The 19,498-nt window shown below is 39.2% G+C and overlaps 1 protein-coding gene across 5 annotated transcripts in view; it reads right to left on the bottom strand.

The window, feature by feature from the left end:
* Window positions 1-19,498, bottom strand: part of LOC119655127 — a 49,726-nt gene that overhangs the window by 853 nt on the left and 29,375 nt on the right. For 3 of the 5 annotated variants that reach the window (XM_038060859.1, XM_038060858.1, XM_038060857.1), the window contains exons 2-5: window positions 17,770-18,174; window positions 11,573-11,767; window positions 11,313-11,444; window positions 14-272 (exon numbers count right to left, since the gene is read on the bottom strand). In XM_038060859.1, coding sequence (XP_037916787.1) covers window positions 14-272; window positions 11,313-11,444; window positions 11,573-11,767; window positions 17,770-18,090 — 907 coding nt within the window. In that variant the 5' untranslated portion in view covers window positions 18,091-18,174. Of the gene's footprint in view, window positions 1-13; window positions 273-11,312; window positions 11,445-11,572; window positions 11,768-17,769; window positions 18,175-19,498 lie in introns of those variants that run through there. The other 2 variants (XM_038060861.1, XM_038060860.1) reach the window with 2 other exon arrangements.

Genomic DNA, 19,498 nt, shown 5'->3' with positions numbered 1-19,498 from the left:
TATTGGTACTCACCAGGTATATAAGGCTTTTGATTACATGACGATGATATACGATTATATTGATTATGATTATTTAATTCGCCGTGTTGTGTTTGTGTTGTATTATTACTATGATTCGGTACTTCCGTACTATCAATCGGGCTTAAAGGACTCATTTCGCGATCCTGTACGTAAATATCGCTAATGTCGTCAGGGACCTGACGATATTTCGAAGGGCACATTGCCAAACCTGAGAGAACAAGAGCTTCGGCAGCACATATGTAACCTAAAATCTAAAAACGAAAAAAAACTTTTAGTCTTGGAATTAATTCAAATAAAATTAATTTTAAGATTGAAAATGAAAAGTTTCTGACTCTTATAGTATATTAACACAGAAACAAATGTTGTAATTATCAACGAACACCGGGATAATATGACTTCAAATTGCAAAGATTATGCAGTCTCAACAAATTGGTGAAGTAAATTGCATCAGATACTACCTTACCCTTTCAATACACTATGTGGAGCTGTTCACTGCTTTTTACTATCTGATTCAGGATTGTGGGTTTTCGACATTTTGCTTCTTAAGGGAGATTTTCACAATAGATTTTTTATTGGTTATACCATTAACTTGGCTATCGGTACCATTGTTGCCTAATTCCTTCAGAAAACGGGAGAGGAAGGCTCGGTAGAAGGAAACTTTAGCCGCAAAAGAGAAGAGATTACAGGTTTGCATGTCAGGATCTTCTCTTCCGCCTTTACCAGAAAAAGCGGAGGAAAGGGAAGCTGGTGATGTAAATATAATTAGTCTAATATCGGTATGTGGAAACAGATCTATGGGGGCCGGATACTGTGAACCTGCGAATGCTCCCAGCTAACGACAACTCACTGCAAATAAGGCAAAGTGTCTTGGGAATGAGGAAATGGGCAATATCCAGAGAAATTGGACGCCAGAAGGCGGAGCTTTTGGCGAAAGGTGAGGACCCTGGTGAGATATACACTGTACTATTTAATTAGCGGCGGTTTTCACATTAGACTACACTTACGTCTACAAAATTAAGGTTAGTCAAATTAATCTGCAGTATACCAAAGCAGCACTGGCAAGGTCGCAGATCTGTCTTGAGATATTTCTGGTATAAGAACCGCGGGTTCGTTTTAACAAAATCTGTAGCATTCGATCAGTAAAGGGGACTAGAATCTTCTTCGATGAGGGATGCTCAATATCGAGAGCCTGAGTTTTGACGTCGAAATTGCTAGAGGCAACCTTGTTGAGGCAATTCTGTTTCCAGGACCTAGTTGTGGTCAACTTACAATACCAGGTTAATGGCAAGAGAAGAAACGACGTACTTGCCTCTGCCCACTTATCCTACGACTCTTTGTGTTCTCCCCCGACGCAAGAAATAAGTAGTGTATGCAGAATCAAGTGGCCTTGCGCAATTAATAGGTTGCAATGCAAATGCGAAACATATTTTTTTGAGGCAGCAGCAAATGAAATCCTAGCACAGGGAAGCTGTTTGATTTTATCACTTCTGCTGATCTGATGTCGACGAACGTAGGGTGCGCTCCCACATGGGGCCAAGAAGAAGTGAAGTAATTGAAATAAAAATCTGCACTACAAAGTTGTGTCCGGATAGTTGAGTGGTTAGAGCACAAGGCTATCGTACGGAAGGTCGCGGTTCAAATCTTACTGGTGGCAGTGAGATTTGTATCGTGATCTGACGTCGGATACCAGTCGACTCAGCTGTGAATGAGTACCTAAGTCAAATCAGGGTAATAATCTCGCGCGAGCGCAATGTTGACCACTTGCCTCCTACAGTATACTGTAGTGTACCGTTACGGTCTTGAATGAAGTGCTCTAACACACTTCAAGGCCCTGATCCAATATGGAGTCTGACTATTGCCGGCGATCAGTCTGTAATGCAAAGATGTAATCCTAGGAAAACGGATTGGACAAAATTAAATGAACTTTTTGGCAATAAAGTGCAGATCCCTAGGCGACTAAAGATTCTTTTGGCAACAGAAGATCAATTGGAAACTCAGAATAATACACTTTTAGAGTGCTTTGAGAGACTTTCCGAGGTCGAAGCGGTAAAACGGTTCCAGCGACTGGAAGGAGAAAGGGAGGCTTCCAGATTGTGGTGAGTCCTTAAAAAGAATTAGTTGGTTAAGTTGGACTCGTTTAGAAAACTGGATGGAACTTTCACAAACTCCAGAGTTTAGTATATACAGACTCGGTTGGAAGTACGCCAACCGATAGAACTGGTGGCAGAAGTGGGAGAGAAAGAATTGGCGGTTTCTGCAAACCTTTTAACCCGAAAGTGTTGAAAGGGGAAATGGGACACTGCGAGAGTGGTAGTTACCAATGAAAAGGCGCTATACTATCATTTGAACATTTCGAAGCACTTGGTATAGATGGAATCTATCCAGCTATGCGAAAGCGGAGGCAGAGGGTTAAGGTAGTCTTCATACCTAAGCCTGAAAAAGATGACTATGCAAATCAAAAGAAATTCAGACTAATCGGCTTAACATCATCGCTGAAACGTCTGGAGAGACTGGTTGAGCATCACATGCTTGGGAAAGTGCTAAGGTCGCACCCACTAAATGAAAACCAATACGTTTACCAACGTAAAAAGTTCTGTGAGTCTGCTCTGCACTCTTTCGTTTAAAAGGTAGAGGACGTAACTCTCAGAGACGAGTACGAGTTTGACTATGCGCCTTTCTAAAAGCTCTGTGATGCCGCCAGAGAACATGATGTTGAAACTTTAAGTGGATTTATGCTATACTAACGCAGATATTGCTGTGTGTTGAAGTGGGTGTTAATCGCTACCTAACTACGGAAGCTGCCCTCCAGGAGGTGTGCCATAACGACGTCTGTGGAGTATGTTGATCGATTCACTACTATGCGAACTGTAAAATCTGCCAAAACACGCTCAAGCTTATGTGGATGACGTGGCTGTGATTGTTATTGGTCGAGATTTTGGAATGGTGGGTAGAAATACACAACGGGTCGTTTATTTGATTGGCAGTTGGTGTCTTAGGCGTAGAATTTTAGTAAATCCAAATCAGCTCATAAACCAATTCGATTAGATTTTTAGGGAAACAATCGAGCGAGGGCACAGAGTACTGGAAAAAATAGAACAGGGTTCTGGCGCAGTAGTCTACCTCTCGAATACAAACCAGCAATGATTGACGAGCGGTTGAACGCATGTGCATCGCAATCTGTAGCAATAGTCAAGCTGTATTGAGGGCATTGAGTAGTCCTTTGATCCCTTCAAAAATCGTTCAGGAATCTAGATACCGATTAAACTCATTTTCTAGATTCAATACTGTGGAACTACTCTGGGTACCCGGTCATTTTACTGTAGAGAGAAACGAAAACTCGCATGCTTTAGCAAAAAAGGTTTCAATTTGCTCCATGTCCGGACGGGAAGCAGCAATTCCGGTGTCACTAGCATTGGCTAATGCTGTTATCAAGTACTGGGAAAAAACTGCTATTAAGCAGGTGGCAGAGCCTTAATGCTAAACACACCAAACTTTTCTTGTCAGAGCCAAACAAACAAACATATTGCAAAGTTTCTCCCGTCGAAAAGCAGGAAGACTTGCAGAAGTATTGCGGGCATTTTGACTGACCATTATTCACTAGCTGAGCGTATGTTCAAAATAGGGAATCTTCAAGATGATATGTGTCCATCGTGTAGTGAGGAAGCGGGATCCACGGAATATTTTCTATGTGAGTGTCCCACCTATGGATCCATCAAACATCAGATTTTTGTTGCTGGTTTGCTCCAATTACAGCGGGTAATATCACATGACGCAATCCTGCGATACATAAACGAATCTGGGGTATTCTGTTAGACCGGGGAATCGAGTGCAATGAGCCTCTACGGTCTGAGTACTCAGAGGTATTACCGCTTCCCCACCTCATACACACACACACGTACAGAGGAGTGATAAGTGCCTTGATATGAACATTTTTATCAAATGAGTTAGTAATGTCAAGTAAAAATTGGAGTCGTTTCACCTCCCGCAATTGGAGAGCTGTAGTTAGGACCTTCAACGGATTAATCTCGCGTAACTTTTTTATTTTTGGCTTAAATTATTTCTTAAAAGTTTTCGAAATATGACTAATATAATGTCCAAATTTGTTTGAATTCCAAGTTATTCTCCATACTAGAAAAATCGCAAAAAAGTATGTGAAACTGAGCCCTCTAATGTGGTTTCCTCCCTTAACTCAATTTTAGCAAAAGTTGCTTGTGTCTATTGTGTGTGGAATTTCCAACAGGATGAATTTTGCGACTTGTTTGGGAGGGCACGTATCCTCCGTAGGCCCGATCACGGTAACGTGGCCCAATGCAGAAAAAAACAATGACAAATTGTAACTCACCGGATAGTATCTTAAGTTTCTAATCTAATGAGGTGCGGCTTTGAGCCTGGCATTCTTCTTGCGATGCCCGGATCTAACATTATTTGAGATAATCGGCCGCTAGGAAAGTTGCAAGAGAAAGGGCCCTCAAAGTAAGATTAATTTATCTAAACAAATTCATTATAATGTAACGAAGGACGAACCAGGAAAATTTCAAATCAGAAAGAAAAACATAATATTTCATAGAAGCTGAACCAAAGTATAATATTAACAAATTGGAAACCGGTTGAGGTGATTATTTTCTCATGTAAGGAAATTAGGTTGGAAAGTTTGGTTATTTATGTTACATATAAACGACGAGTACTGTTGGGAATATCCTAAAGAGTTTACGTTCGTTAGTTACTGCTTTCAGAATGAAAATTGAACATTATTTGACAAGCCAAAGCTTACAATCTAAATTGACAGAAAAGGTGCACGATAGACGGCAGCTTCCTTGTTTATTATTTCAATCTGTGTATATTTGTATATATGAATATATGGGTCATCGCTGTGCGTTCCTGGCAAAGTCTGTCCAATCCTTGGGCTTTTTGGGCCAATGGGTTATATAGCATGACATAATCTGCAATGAATTATCGTATCATCTCAATGTGTGACTTATCCACTGCCATTTTTAATTAACTATCCCACCGGTATCTGGTCGGTACGCCGACAGAGTCTTCAGTTGATATTGTCTTAGGCCAGAGTACCATGATGACACGGCGCAGACATAAGTTAGTAAACATTTAAAGTTTTCCAGTAACAGTGGTGACAACCTTTCGTGTGCTATTGTTATATAGCAGCACAAAGAGAACATTTATTGGAATCAGTCCCAGCTTGATGACGGAATAGGTATAGTTGTATTTTCAGGTTTTGGATAAAGCTGCGTAGGTGGATTTCGCAGAAAGAACCCTTTCTAAATATACAAACTGTTCATCGTCCTTAATATCCTGCCTATTAAAGCCGATCATTCATAATGCATCTGGCCGCCTACTGTTCTGAAAACACCATCTACGTACCGGCACGCCAACCGCCACCATCAATTCAACTCTGACCGCGAAAGGTGTTGAGAAACGAATTTGAGATATATACTTATTTTTTATTTATATTTCAAAGAAAATGTATTTCAACGGCATGGGCGGTAACCGTCGAAAGACCGCATTAATGCACACACCTACCGGTTCGCCTTATATTCTTTCCCTCCAGCCGGAAGGGCGAATCGTTATTCCATCGATGTCCGGCCACTTGAACAGTCCAAACTAATAGGTCAGCTGGATTCCGACCGCCGGTCAACTGCGAACTGTTCGGGCGTAACTAATAAGCCAGGCTGAATGTGGATGGGGTCTTAAAGCGCAAAACTACGTTGTAATTTTTTTCTGGTCACTTTCATCATCATCAACGGCGCAACAACCGGTATCCGGTCTAGGCCTATCTTAATAGGGAACTCCAGTCATCTCGGTTTTCCGCTGTGGTCCACCAATTCGATATCCCTAAAAGCTGTCTGGCGTCCTGACCGTCGCCATCGCTCATCTTAGGTAGGGTTTGCCTCGTCTTCTTTTTTTAGATATTGCTCTTATAGACTTTCCAGGCTGGATTATCCTCTTCCATACGGATTAAGTGACCCGCCCACCGTAACCTATTGAGGCGGATTTTATCCATCACCTAACAGTCATGGTATCGCTCATAGATTTCGTAGTTATGTAGGCTACGGAATCGTCCATGCTCATGTAGAGGGCCAAAAATTCTTCGGAGGATTCTTCTCTCGAAACGCGGCCAAGAGTTCGCAATTTTTCTTGCTAAGAACCCAAGTCTCCGAGGAATACATGAGGACTGGCAAGATCATAGTCTTGTACAGTAAGAGCTTTGACCCTATGGTGAAACGTTTGAAGCGGAACAGTTTTTGTAAGCTGAAATAGGCTCTGTTGGCCGCCAACAACCGTGCGCGGATTTCATCGTCGTAGCTGTTATTGGTTGTGATTTTCGACCTTAGATAGGAGAAGTTATCAATCAAGTTGTAGTCTCCTATCTTTATTCTTCTCGTTTGACCAGTGCGATTTGATGTTGTTGGTTGGTTGGTTTTCGGTGCTGACGCTGCCACCATACATTTTGTCTTGCCTTCATTGATGTGCAGCCCAAGATCTCGCACCGCCTGTTCGATCTGGATGAAGGCAGTTTGTTGCTTGGGTCGTTCTTCTCATGATGTCGATGTCGTCAGCATAGGCCTTTCACCTCAGCATCACGGATCACTTTCTTTAGGGCCAGGTTAAAGAGGATACATGATCGGGTATCCCCTTGTCGTAGACCGTTGTTGATGTCGAATGGTGTTGACAGTGATCTTGCTACATTTATCTGGCCTCGCAGATTGGCCAGGGTCAGGCTAGTCAGTCTTATCAGTTTCGACGGGATACCGAATTCTCCCATGGCTGTGGACAGTTTTACCCTGGCTGTGCTATCATAGGCGGCTTTAAAGTCGATGAGAAGATAGTGCAACTGATGTCCATATTCCAACAGTTTTTCCATCGTTTGTCGCAGAGAGAAAATCTGATCTGTTGCTGATTTGCCTGGAGTGAAGCCTCTTTGTTATGGGCCAATAATGTTCTGAGCGTATGGGGCTATCCGGCCTAGCAAGATAGCGGAGAATATCTTATACATGGTATTCAGCAACGTGATACCTCTATAATTGCTGCACTGCCTGATATCTCCTTTTTTATGTATGAGACAGATAATGCCTCGTTGCCAGTCGTCAGGCATTGATTCGCTGTCCCACACTTTGAGCACAAATTGACAAACCGCTTGGTGTAATTGGTCGCCTCCATATTCAACCAATTCGGCTGTAATTCCATCGGCTCCTGGTGACTTATGATTTTTAAGCCGATGAATTACACGAACTGTTTCTTCTATACTTAGTGGTGGCAGTATTTGTCCGTCGTCTTCAGTTGGCGGGACCTCCAACTCGCCGATGTTCTGACTGTTCAGTAGTTCATCAAAGTACTCAACTCATTGCTCCAATATGCCCATTCTGCCGGAAATTAAATTTCCCTCTTTATCTCGACAGGATGAGCATCGAGGTGTGGGAGGAGGCTTCATCCTGCTGACTTGTTGGTAAAACTTCCGCGCCTCGTGCGGTTGCTCCCTGTACTTTTTTAGTTCACAGACTTGTTGGTTCTCCCAGGCTTCCTTTTTCCGTCTGTGAAGTCGCTTCTCCGCTCGACGGAGTTCGTGATAAGTCTCCGCGCGTGCCCGCGTCCTTTGAGAATGCAACATTACTCAGTATGCGTCATTCTTCCGTTCTGTTGCTAACTTACATTCATCGTCAAACCAGCCGTTCCGACTCTTTTTGCGGCTGGGACCAAGTATGTTTGTGGCCGTATTTATAATAACGTTTTTCAGGTGGTTGTGGGGATCATTTGTTGATGCTTCATCTCCAGGACATCTGTTAGCTGCGGTTATTGCAGCATCCATTTCCCTCTTATAGGTGTTGCGGAGGGTTGTGTTGTGGATGGCTTCAGTGTTAACTCTCACCTGATTATCAGATGGGATTCTGGGCGGTGTTGTTATTCGAGCTCGGAGCACCATGCCAACGAGATAGTGATCCGAGTTTATCTATATTGGCCCCCCTATATGTTCTGACATTCATCTAGGCTGAGAGGTAGCGGCGTTCGATGAACACGTGGTGAATTTGGTTGAAAGTGGTTCCGTCTGGAGAGGCCCACGTATGTTTGTGGACCGCTTTCCGCGCAAACCAGGTACTTCCAACAACCATTTCGTGTGACAATGGTAATGGAATATTTTTGTGTAAGCTATGGGAGCCCATATATCGCCTGAATACGGGCTCCATCCCTACTTGGCTGTTTAAATCACTATGGCTGGCTTAACTATTTAAAAATTATATCCAAAAGCATTTATGTGAACAAATATTTTTTAAATGATCGAAAAAGTCGGTTTTGTGAAAAGTCATGATATCGATTTGTAGGTAATTTGGAGAGTTTATTTGGTGGCTAATAATGTGTTTCAATGTCAGCTGGAAGACAACGGAGCTGGGTTCAGAAATGTATCTATCGAAAGTGAAACAGGTCTTGTTCTCAAAACCTATCCGGCCAAAAAATTGGAAAAAAAATCACAATGATGCATATATATGTGTAAAAGTTCTAGACCCCAAAATGCATTTTATTCCGATATTTGCTCGAATAAAGTCAATATTGGTATATTATAATATTAAAAACTTATCAAAAATAAGTCCTTAAATGCAGAAAATTACGGTGAGTAGGCCACTTGAAATGTATGAATGAATCGGTAGAAGAATATAGAACAAAAAGAAAGTTAATAGTTCTAACATTTCCACTAATTTTCTAACATTTCCAAAATTATTTGAGAATGCATCGTTCCATTTGTACTATTCACTTTAATGTGATACTGATATTCAAGGTCTTTAGATTACAGTAAATTTGCATAAAACCAACAACTATGACTTATTATAACTGTGTTGCCAATAGCGCGATTTCATGCTTAAAATTATAGCCTACATTGCTGCAAAACTCGATGATTCTAGGATAAACCTAAGCGGTTTTCAAGCCTATTAGTATTTGAGTAGATATCGTAACGTTGGGTTTTTCAGAGTTTTCGGTTGAATAGTTTCTGAGAGAGGTTCTCGAAGTATTATAATTCATCCATACTCCACATGACTATATTACTATTTTGCACTCCACTCTTTCATGTATGAGGAACCCCCATTAACCCAACGTAGAACGATATTAGTGACTACATGGAGGGGATGAACAGTTCCCACCTTTTCACCAAATTTCATATCAATAGGAGTAACCGTTTCTGAGGAAATGGATGTGACAGACAGATAGTTAATCGATTTTAATAAGATTTTGTTTCATATTAAATCTTAAAAACGAGTAGCTCTCCTACTATAATTAGTTTATTATTACCTTATGCGTGTATTTTGGGAGAGACATACTCCCTTCCCCAGTACATCTGCCACTTACTATTTAGGCCTACTTTCAGGACTTATATACTATATACATTGCAAACCAATTACTCCTGATTAACTTTCCGGATGGGTGTTTAATAGGGGGGGGGGGAGGGGGGGGGGGGGAGGGAATCCCGATCATCACAATAATTTCCTTAGTGTCTAGCATGATGATCGAATGATCCCTTATCCGTTGTTACTGAATTTTGTGCTGGAAAGCCGCTCCGTTTGTCTGGTGTACTTTTTCTCACTGTTATTGCACGTAAATCGATAGACATCGCTGGATTTGACTATTGCGGGGTAGTGCGTCCTTTTCGTTCACTAATCTTCGTTTTGCCCCATACATGAAAAGGGACATATCCCGCATTGCGGCCGTTCTAGAGGCATCACATTTCTGAGTACCTTTTATAAAATATTCTCCGCTATCTGGGATTAGGTCTAGACCGGATACCGGTTGTTGCGCCGTTGATGATGATGATGATCTTGCATCGGCCCAAATCAAAGAGGATTCACTTCAGACACATCAGTAATAGATCAGATTCCCTGCAGGAAGTTGGGCTATCTTTTCATCGGTAGCAGGATCACTCTCGAGATCTGTTACCATCAACACGGTTTAAAACAAGAAGATGTCTTATCATGCATCCTTTTTAATTTAGTCCTGAAAAAAGTAAAGCGAATGTAAATGCGAGAGACACCGTTCTCTTCAATTTCAGCCACCTATGCTGACAATATCGACTTCATGAGAAGTATGTATAACTATGTAGATATGTATAAATGTCCTTCACCCAGATTGAGCAGGCGGCGCGAGATATTGGGCTACATCTCAATGAAGCTAAGACGGAATATATGGTGGAAACGTCAGCACCAAAAACCAAAGAAGCAACTGCATCAAACGGCACTGATCAAATGAGATCTTGCCGGTCTTTATGTTTCCCTCGGATACATGGGTTCTCAACAAGAAAAATTGCGAAATTTTGACTGCGTTCGAGAGAAAATTCTTCCGAAGAGCCACACTACAGGAGGCCTACACAACGACGAAATTTATTTCGTGTGAGTGAGGATGATCTGGTGGGGAAAGTCTTTAAAGCCGGAACTATAATAACCATAAGCAGTGACGTACTTGAAATCTACAATGGGAATTGAATGTGATTATTTATATTTGACGTATGTCGTGAAAGGTTCCCCTCCGAGAGTTTCGTTAAACTTTCGTTAAGCACAGAAAATTCGGAATTCAGCATAGGAAATATCAAACAGATATCATAGGAAATTTGAGAAGTGAGATGTTCGAAACATCAACTCGAAATGTCAAGTATTCAAACTAATCAACGCGATTATGGGCGAGAATGAGCTTTGACAGATCTCTAATTTACGTTCCTTAAAATTTTGACATTATGTTATCACCATTATATTTCCGGTTTAAGGGTAGTATCTATGTCTGAGGTAGAGCGATGGCGTAGGCAAGGACACTAGACAGCTTTTAAGGATATCGAATTAGTGGCATGCACTTTTACTAGAACATTCATTCATTATTCCGTGTTACATTTGAAACTACTGGTTTTTAATCATGACTAAAAGAAGTCAATTTTTCATCCATTGGAAGGCGGAACCGAACTAGCATACTAGGAAATGTATTAGAACGTGCCGCAAAAATGCCTACATTAGTAAACTCTCCAATATCAGTATATTGTTACTGCATTTGTTTTTATATTTCTTCATTTTCTATGGTTGCACTGATTCAAAAATTCTAAATTTGTACAGGAATCTAAGCGAAACTTCAATAGTCCTGTATGAATATGAAGTTATCGGTTGATAATTACAATATTTTCGATCTGTGTGAACATACTATTGTACAGAATAGCAAGGTTGGATCTTTTTTTGAAAATTATAATTTCTCTTTAATAAGAAATTGATGAGTAAAAGTTATTTCTTTGAAAATATCAAGTTGAATTGATTACTTACCGCCGATGTAAATAAAGTATCTTTCGTGTGCTTAGGTACCCAAACAAATGCTTCGGCGAATAAAACCATATGTAACATTAAAGATGACCCTAGTATAAATATTAAACCGATACTCAGGTACATCCAAGTATTCTATAAAACCAATAGAAATTGAACCAAAAAAGCCGAAAGTAAAGGAAAGGAAAAAAGAAATTTGGAAAAAATCTTTAATCGAATTATCCTCTTAAGTCATTTTATATGATTCTATAGAAAGAACTCACCACTTTAGTCCAATTGAATGGAAACATGAGCGCAATATGTGATATATCCAAAAATAGCATCAAACAAGTTATGAGAAGAGAAAATAGTGCACAAAAGACCATTAATCTTAAACGTCCTATTAGTGGCAGTAAAAAAAGGCCAACTTGTACAGTACCAGCTGAGCATTCGCAGGCAAGGCAAGCGGCAGAAGACAACTGAAAATATAGAGAATATTAGGAAGTTAGTAAGTTTCGAAGATGAACATAGGTTTAAAAAGATGGTGAATAGATTTATCGGAGTTATCGAATGTCGTTACGTAATACTACTGTGTTCGCAAACGGCATTTTTGTTCAAAACATATGCCCGCTTCGTATATTTTTTATGTAATCTGTGGAAAACAAATCTCTTTTTTTCTGCCTGTCCGACCGTCTGCCATACACACTTTTCTCAGAAACGGCTATATCTATTGTTGCGTGTAGTGATTGCTATCATTCTAAGTTAAGGACGAAGATCTCCAGACAACAGGTTTTTGCAATATTTTTTTTTATAAAACCTGAGGATATTTATTACATTGAATATTGATCTTCAAATCTAAACATAAAAATTGTTATACAAAAAAAAAATAAGTCGGGAAACGGGAAGCTGGACGCCTCAGGTATGAAAGCCTTTGTGTATTTCTTTTATAACGAAATTTGAGTGTGCCTTTGCCCCGTTAGTACGTAACACGTAATATATGCATATATTTTGTGAAAATATCCACTTTCAGTCATGAATTTGCAAAGAAGCGACAAATTTGACCTATTATAACTTTGTTAGTAATAGTGGGATTTCCACCAAACTTGGTAGGCTCATGCTTTATGTTATACCCTATATTGTTGTGTGGTGCTAGAATTAACTTATAGGCGGTTTTGCAGCCGATTAATAAAAATTATAGTAATATACTTGTTCGAGAGTTCTCACAATAATATTTTTTTAGGAAATTGAATTCCATTTGTTTTTGTTTGTATCTAAAGCTCTTACATTCGTAACGTTATTCATTCCAGTTTCTTTCAATTATTGTAATAATACACGCCCGAAATCTAAATCGTCTAGACACTTCCATGTGCAATCGCACCTAACGTGAGAACTTTACCTGAAGATTAATTTGCCATACTTAGCAAATTTGTCTATATTTTGATTGGGTTTAAATTGGCAACTGGAGAGGACCTTGCAATTGACGGACAGACTTCCCAGTTCGGATTATTATCATTTCGTCGAAATATCCCGGGAATTTCTTTTTAAAGTATGCAAATCTGGTGTCAATTTTTTCCCTCTGAATCTAGCCATGTGGTATATTAAATAAAACGAGGGAAGGAGTTTATACGTGAATATCGCCACCGGAACCCACAAGTCGAATCCACACGTCGCAAAGACTTGTTCCAATAACAAGAAGTAGCATTTTTTGTCACTATTCACTCTTACCTGACAGTTATATCTTCGGACTGTCACATACTTTCACTATTAAATAAGAGCGAGTAATGACAAAAGATGCTACTCCGTCAACAATAATCAATGCGAGATCGAGTGGTAATGTTAGTAGTATTATTAACTCTGGCCGTTGAGCGGGGATTTTATCAGGAGGTGATTCGTCGTTACTATGATAGGCGCTTAGAAACCCGAACGCCGTAACATTTTTCCTTTGATTTATAAGAGCTGTTGAACGGTACATTCCTTTTATTTTGTTTTTACCGGTGAAGTCGTCTTTGGTTACTTCGTAACCATCATTGACGTAGTGATTGTTTTCAGTAGATTTTACTTCAAGTACTCGTTAAAGTTATTATAAGGTTCATCGGTAGTAGCTTTTGCCCCAAACTCCAATAAGTCAAGATTTTCCATTTTAGCTTTTAGGGAAGTTTTTTATTCTAGGATAAGCATGTAGCATCAAATTCTTTCCTTATACTTTTTTATTATTATCATTTATTTTATTACAATATTTACTTTGATTGCTTTTATTATATTTTTTTATTATCATTGCTTAAATTGATATTTTTTGGTGTTATTTTCTTATTAAACAAAACCTTATTAAAAGCCTTTCAATGTTTGCCTGTCTGTTCGTCTGTCTGTCTCACCAGATTTACTCGGAAACGGCTGAACCAATTATTAAGAAATTTGGTGGGAAGATGTGACTTATGTATCCTTTTACATATAGCAAGTGGCGTCATTTTGTGTTGAGTTTGAGGAGGGGCTTCCCATATATTCGAAAGGGGGTGTTACATTTTTTTCTACCAAATATAGTCATGTGGGGTATTAAATGAAAGGAGTCAATTAGTATTTTCGAAACGGATCTTACATCTGATATTGGGTGAAACATAGGAGAGTGAGGGCTCAAAATGCATGCCCCAAAAAGCGAAACGGGTCTCGTTCTCGAAACCTAACCAATCGAAAAATCAGAAAAAAATCACAATGGTGCATCTATATGAAATCTATATGAAATATCATACAAATTGAACCTATATGAGCGGGGGTCCATGGCGATATTTTAGTTTTCTATTTTTAGCTTTTTTCAGTTAATTGTATATCAGTGTGAATTACTCGAGGCAGACATGTGCGTGCAAATGTATGTCCTAATAAAGTTTGCTGGTAGTGTGTGCCTGAGGTGGAACGATGGCGTAGGCCAGGACGCCAGGCAGCTTTTAGGGATATCGAATTAGTGGACCTCGGTGCAAAACCGGGATGTCTGGAGTTCTTTATTAAGGCAGGCCTAGACCGGATACCGGTTGTTGCGCTGTTGATGATGATGATATGTATGCTTTTGTGCACGGAGCAAATTGGACATGGGTGAAGATACCTTATTCCTCGTCCAGATACTTGCTATTTGCAACAAATATTTGCTTTGATTTTGTGTATCAACATCGTCATCGTGTGCAAGTGCATTCCACTAGCCGCGAAATGAGCAACCAAGTTATCAGTTGGCGCGAGATTGCAAGTGTATAGGGAAGTTGATCGGCCGGCTGCAACTTGTCTGCAGGCATGCGATTTCGTTGCAACCGCAATTTGCCAACAAACGTACAATCTCCCTACAACCAATAAGCCAACCTGACAACTTGCTTGCACCTATGTGGCTAGTATTAAGTCGGCTCCACACGTTGCCGCTGGTTACCATCCAGCGGGAATTAAACGCAGACAAATGGCAATTGATCCTAATGGAATTTGTGAGCGAATGATGCTTCTAAATTCCTTTATAGGAAGCTTGCTGGAAGTACACGCTTATACATTTTTATTTTTTTGTTTCCGTTTTCGCGCGTAAACTATTTAGAAAATTGCTGATTGATCTAAACCACTTACTCAAGGGTAGTGTAGTGAATAAAAGTTTTAAGTGCAACAGTGTTGTGTTACAAATATAGGCTCCATTGGGCAAGTGGAAATATTAAATTTTACAAGAATATTATAAAAAAAAAACATATGTTTCATTTTTAAAGCAAGTAGGCAAAGTATTGTTTTTAATCCCATGCAGTAAAAATGTTTTTTCCTGCTGAAAACCTCATACTCCCAGAAACGCGCAATGCGAGCTGCAACTCAATGAACATTCCACGTCGGTGAAGCTCCAAGTCGGCAAGATTCGTTTACACACTGGACTTCACACCGTTCGTTCATCTCGCACACACCCTTTAATTTTTCCCAAAAACTGACACTCGATCGGATCGGTGATAAGTGCTAGCGAACGGACACATCCCAAGCAAAACACCCTGTCCAAACGTTTGTGTTACTACTGTTTTTTGATGGTTGGCAAGTGTATGGACGCGCCAGATCGTCAACAAGCGCTAGCAACCACGCCAAATACCCTATCCACACGCTTGCGCTTGGGCCTTCTTCTTAAGGTAAATATGTAGACGGCGTTGTTTATTTCGGTTTAGCACTATATTGATGTCTTTGATATGTATGTATATATATATATAAAGATTTTAGTAATTAATGGAGGAATGTTTTCCATTTTTTGCATTTTTTGAATGGAAAACCGTGCATAGTTAGTTTCTCACATAAGATTAACACAAAATCTTTTATCCAAAGCGTTCGGGTTCCGGTATCTCGACTTGCTTTTACTTTTGCCTCTGAATGACCAGATTTGTTTTTTTTTGTCTTATTTTATTTGATTTGACAAAAATACGTAGATATATTATAGATTCCTAAAATTAAATTCTTTAATTTGAGGATTTTTTTTACCTAGTCCTAATAACTTTCCGTAAACCTCACCTAATAAAGGTATCTCCATATTAAATGCGCGGAACTCGCCCAGGCAGGAGGGAATCCATAGACTGCATGTCATCGATACTTGAGACGGAGGAAGCATCGGCCGAGAATCTTCTTTTTTCGATCGCGTCACTCGGATCACGAGTTTTCTGGCTTCACGCACGCGGTCGAGCTGGTGTTTGTTGTCTTCCAATTTTACTTCGGAATTTCTCGTAAATTTTCCCAAACCAATATTTTAGATTCTGGTAATATAATGCCAACGTATAATGTGTATATACTCCATGGCATAGAAAGTTTTGTACCTGACGCGTGAAGGAGTGAAGTATCCAAAACCACTGACAAGCTAAATGTAGAAACACCCGCTAAAGGTAGAAAACCCCGCTTATAAAGTTATAACAAGTCGGGAAACCGGAAGCTGGACGCTTCAGGTACGAAAGGTTTTGTGTATTTCTTAGTACGTAGCACGTAATATATCCATATATTATGTGAGAGTATCCACTTTCGGGTGATATTGACATTCATAGTCTTCAATTTTCAAAGAAGCAACAAATTTTAGGTATTATAACTTTATTAGTAATAGTGCGATTTCCACCAAACTTGGTAAGATCATGATCTATATTATAGCCTATATCACTGCAAAATTTCATGGTACTAGGATGAACTTAAGCGGGGTTTCTAACCAATTACAAAAAATTGTAGTAATATACTATTATTAACTTTATTTAAACAGATATCGGCATGGAAGGTATTTCGGAGTCCAGGCACCATATAGTGGCAGCCTCCTGATTTTTTTCAGATTTTTCGGTTTGGTAGTTTCTGAGAATGGCCCCCTTAAAGAAGTGACCACTTTCAACCCCCCGCGCTCCCCACCCTTCCAACGAACGTCAAAACTAAGATCGGCTTTGAAAAGTACTAATCGAGACCTTTAATTTGATACCCCACATGACTATATTTGATGAAAAAAAAAATTTTACACCCCCCTTTTGCATGTATGGGGACCCCTCCTTAAATTCAACGTAAAAGGATATAATTCACTGTATGCGTGAGCCCTAAATTTGGTGTCAATCGCTATAACCGTCTCCGAGAAAAATTACGTGTGACGGACAGACAGACAGACAGATAGACAAACAGACAGACAGTAAACCGATTTTAATAAGGTTTTGTGTTTACACAAAACCTTAAAAAAGAAATCACGGAACGTATTTTTGAGCCAAATAGATCATTCTGGTAAATCCGAGAAAAAATATGAGTTGCAGATAGTACATTTATGGCCTATATATTATTAGATAGGCCACCTCCATTTGTATTAATTACAGTACGTCTGTCAAATAGGCGGCTGAAACAAGTAAGGATTTTACGGTAGCAAGCTTCTGGCAGCTTTTCTACAGAGAAGTCCCATGAATAGTCAGAGGATTTAACAAGCTGCTAAACCGGTCAATCATTTAGTAAGTAACAGATCCTAATAATTGTGGGTTCAATTTGAGAAAATTCAACTTGAACAAAAACCTGTTTAAGTAATTACAAATAAAAAATCTAAACTGTTTCCAGTTTTTTTTTATTGAAAATTTTATTTATTTGCATATATACATACGTATTTCCGTGACTTTTTGTGAAATATGCATATTTGCAAAAAATAAAAATTTTAGTAAAAGATACGGAAACAGTTTGGATTTTTTATTTGTAATTACTTAAACAGGATCAATTCGTCGTATCAATCAATTGATGGTAATAGTGGGGGAAAGATAATTAAGAGAAGCCTAGGCTTTAAGGCGAAGACTGAATGTTAATTTTACCTAATATGTTAATGCATGGCCTATTATGTGTTTCCACCCTAAACCATTAATGCACAAGAAAGCCTAACAAAAAGTTCCAAAGAAAAGCCAGTACGTGTCCCGTCTTTTCTTATTTTCTTTGATATTCATAATTGGATGATGTCCTTTCATATAAACCATTAAAAGGACGTTTCGAGATTTGTTGTATTTATACTTACCACCAAAAGAATTCGTACAATCCCTGTAGGCGTTTTTAAGTGTGTCGAATCACAGTGCAATGCAACGCCCCATGGTAACGGTGTCTGGCCAGTACGTTGACGATAGTGTGCATGTGAATCCCACGATGTACATGTCCCGACCGGCGATTCAAGTGAGATCGATAATTCACCGGCTCTGCTGCCAGCTATCTCGAAATCTTGAACATCATCAAGCTGACAGCAGGCCGGCTCTAGATCACGTATTTCGTCCAGTAGGAATTCTATCTCATCCGTACCATATAAATCAGACACAGATGGTATATAACGTTGGGGTTGTTGCATCTCCCAATACAAGACTTGTCCCACATCACCGAATTTTTTTCGTAGCAATTAATTTATCACCTCAAAGAGTCAGGTAATAAAATTCTGAAAAGAGGAAAGAGAGTTTGTTAGCTTTGTGTCAGGACAATTATCATATTATATAAGGATAAGTTCGAACGTATGTGGGAATTTGGTTCTCTTGATGCACCTGTTTTGTAATGTCTTCAGGTTTCATTAATTTTAAGATGAGTGGGAACTATGCATACTAAAGATGGAAATTAAGATTTGAAGATAAGGAGATTTTCTGGTTTGAGTTCTATTACATTACATTTCCCAATCAGGTGCTAACTAATACTTCAATAAAAAATTAAGTTGATTTAAACATTGAAGTCAAAGAAGAACCTTAAACCGACTAAATTGCCTTTTCTATAATTTCAAACATTTGAAATATTTCTCTTTTTTCTATGAATCGATTTTGAGCTAAGTGGAAAGTGTTTCTTGATCAGTTTGAAAAGAACTTGATGGATTTTCGCCAAAAAGGTTACTCAGCAGATTTAGCTGAGTTTGAGTTTATTATCATTTCAAGCATGGTCAGTATACTTTCCGGAAATCTAAAACCGTTCCCGTTAAAAAATTTATTTTTTGAAAAATACGCATATTTCGGCGACTAGTTGCCGTTTTTGAATTTTTTATTTATATTAACATAACTTTACTTAAACCACCGAAATGCAAATTTTTGTTACTAGGGCTGATAATGAGGTGTGAGGCGTATCTACAAAGAAGCTATACATCGAAACAAAGGACCGCTATAACTAACAACAACAAGGGACCGTAATGGTAAAATTGAAAGGTCAGGCATCTATGCAAAAAAAAAACTGTGCAGAGCTTGTTTCCTAAGAAGCGCAGGTGCGTCAATAGCCCCCAAAAACCTTTAGGTGTAGTGGTAATATCTTCAGTAACTAGGAAATAATATTAATGATTTGCCGCAGGCTGGAAAATGATGGCATACCAAAAAAGCTCTTAAACTGCTGGGAAATAACAAAACACCAGGTACCAGGAGAGTATGTCAAAAGAAATCTTTAGGCTCACTGTTAATTTCGTGCTGGACATATTTGTGGAGTTAATTGAGGTATGCTTGGCGGATGGTATATTTCCTGCATTATGGAAAGGCTAGACGATACTGCCGTTATCTAGAACTGGTAAACTTCATAGTGAACCATCATGATGCAGACTTATATTTTGATTGGACACTATGGAAAAATGGTGAGCGAATAATCTAGAACAAACTGCTCTGTGTTGTTAAGCGTTTGTGAGGCTAATCAGATCGATAATTCTATAAACCAGATCAACTATCAAAGTCATGAAACTTCTTACTGGCTTGACTGAAAATACAATACACGGAAAGAGTAGCACTAGGTAGTGTTGTACA

This window comes from Hermetia illucens, chromosome 4 (genome assembly GCF_905115235.1).
Source record: "Hermetia illucens chromosome 4, iHerIll2.2.curated.20191125, whole genome shotgun sequence".
Lineage (NCBI taxonomy): Eukaryota > Metazoa > Arthropoda > Insecta > Diptera > Stratiomyidae > Hermetia > Hermetia illucens.
The sequence above is the reverse complement of the archived record's forward strand: the minus strand, read 5'-3'. Positions and strand labels throughout refer to the sequence as shown.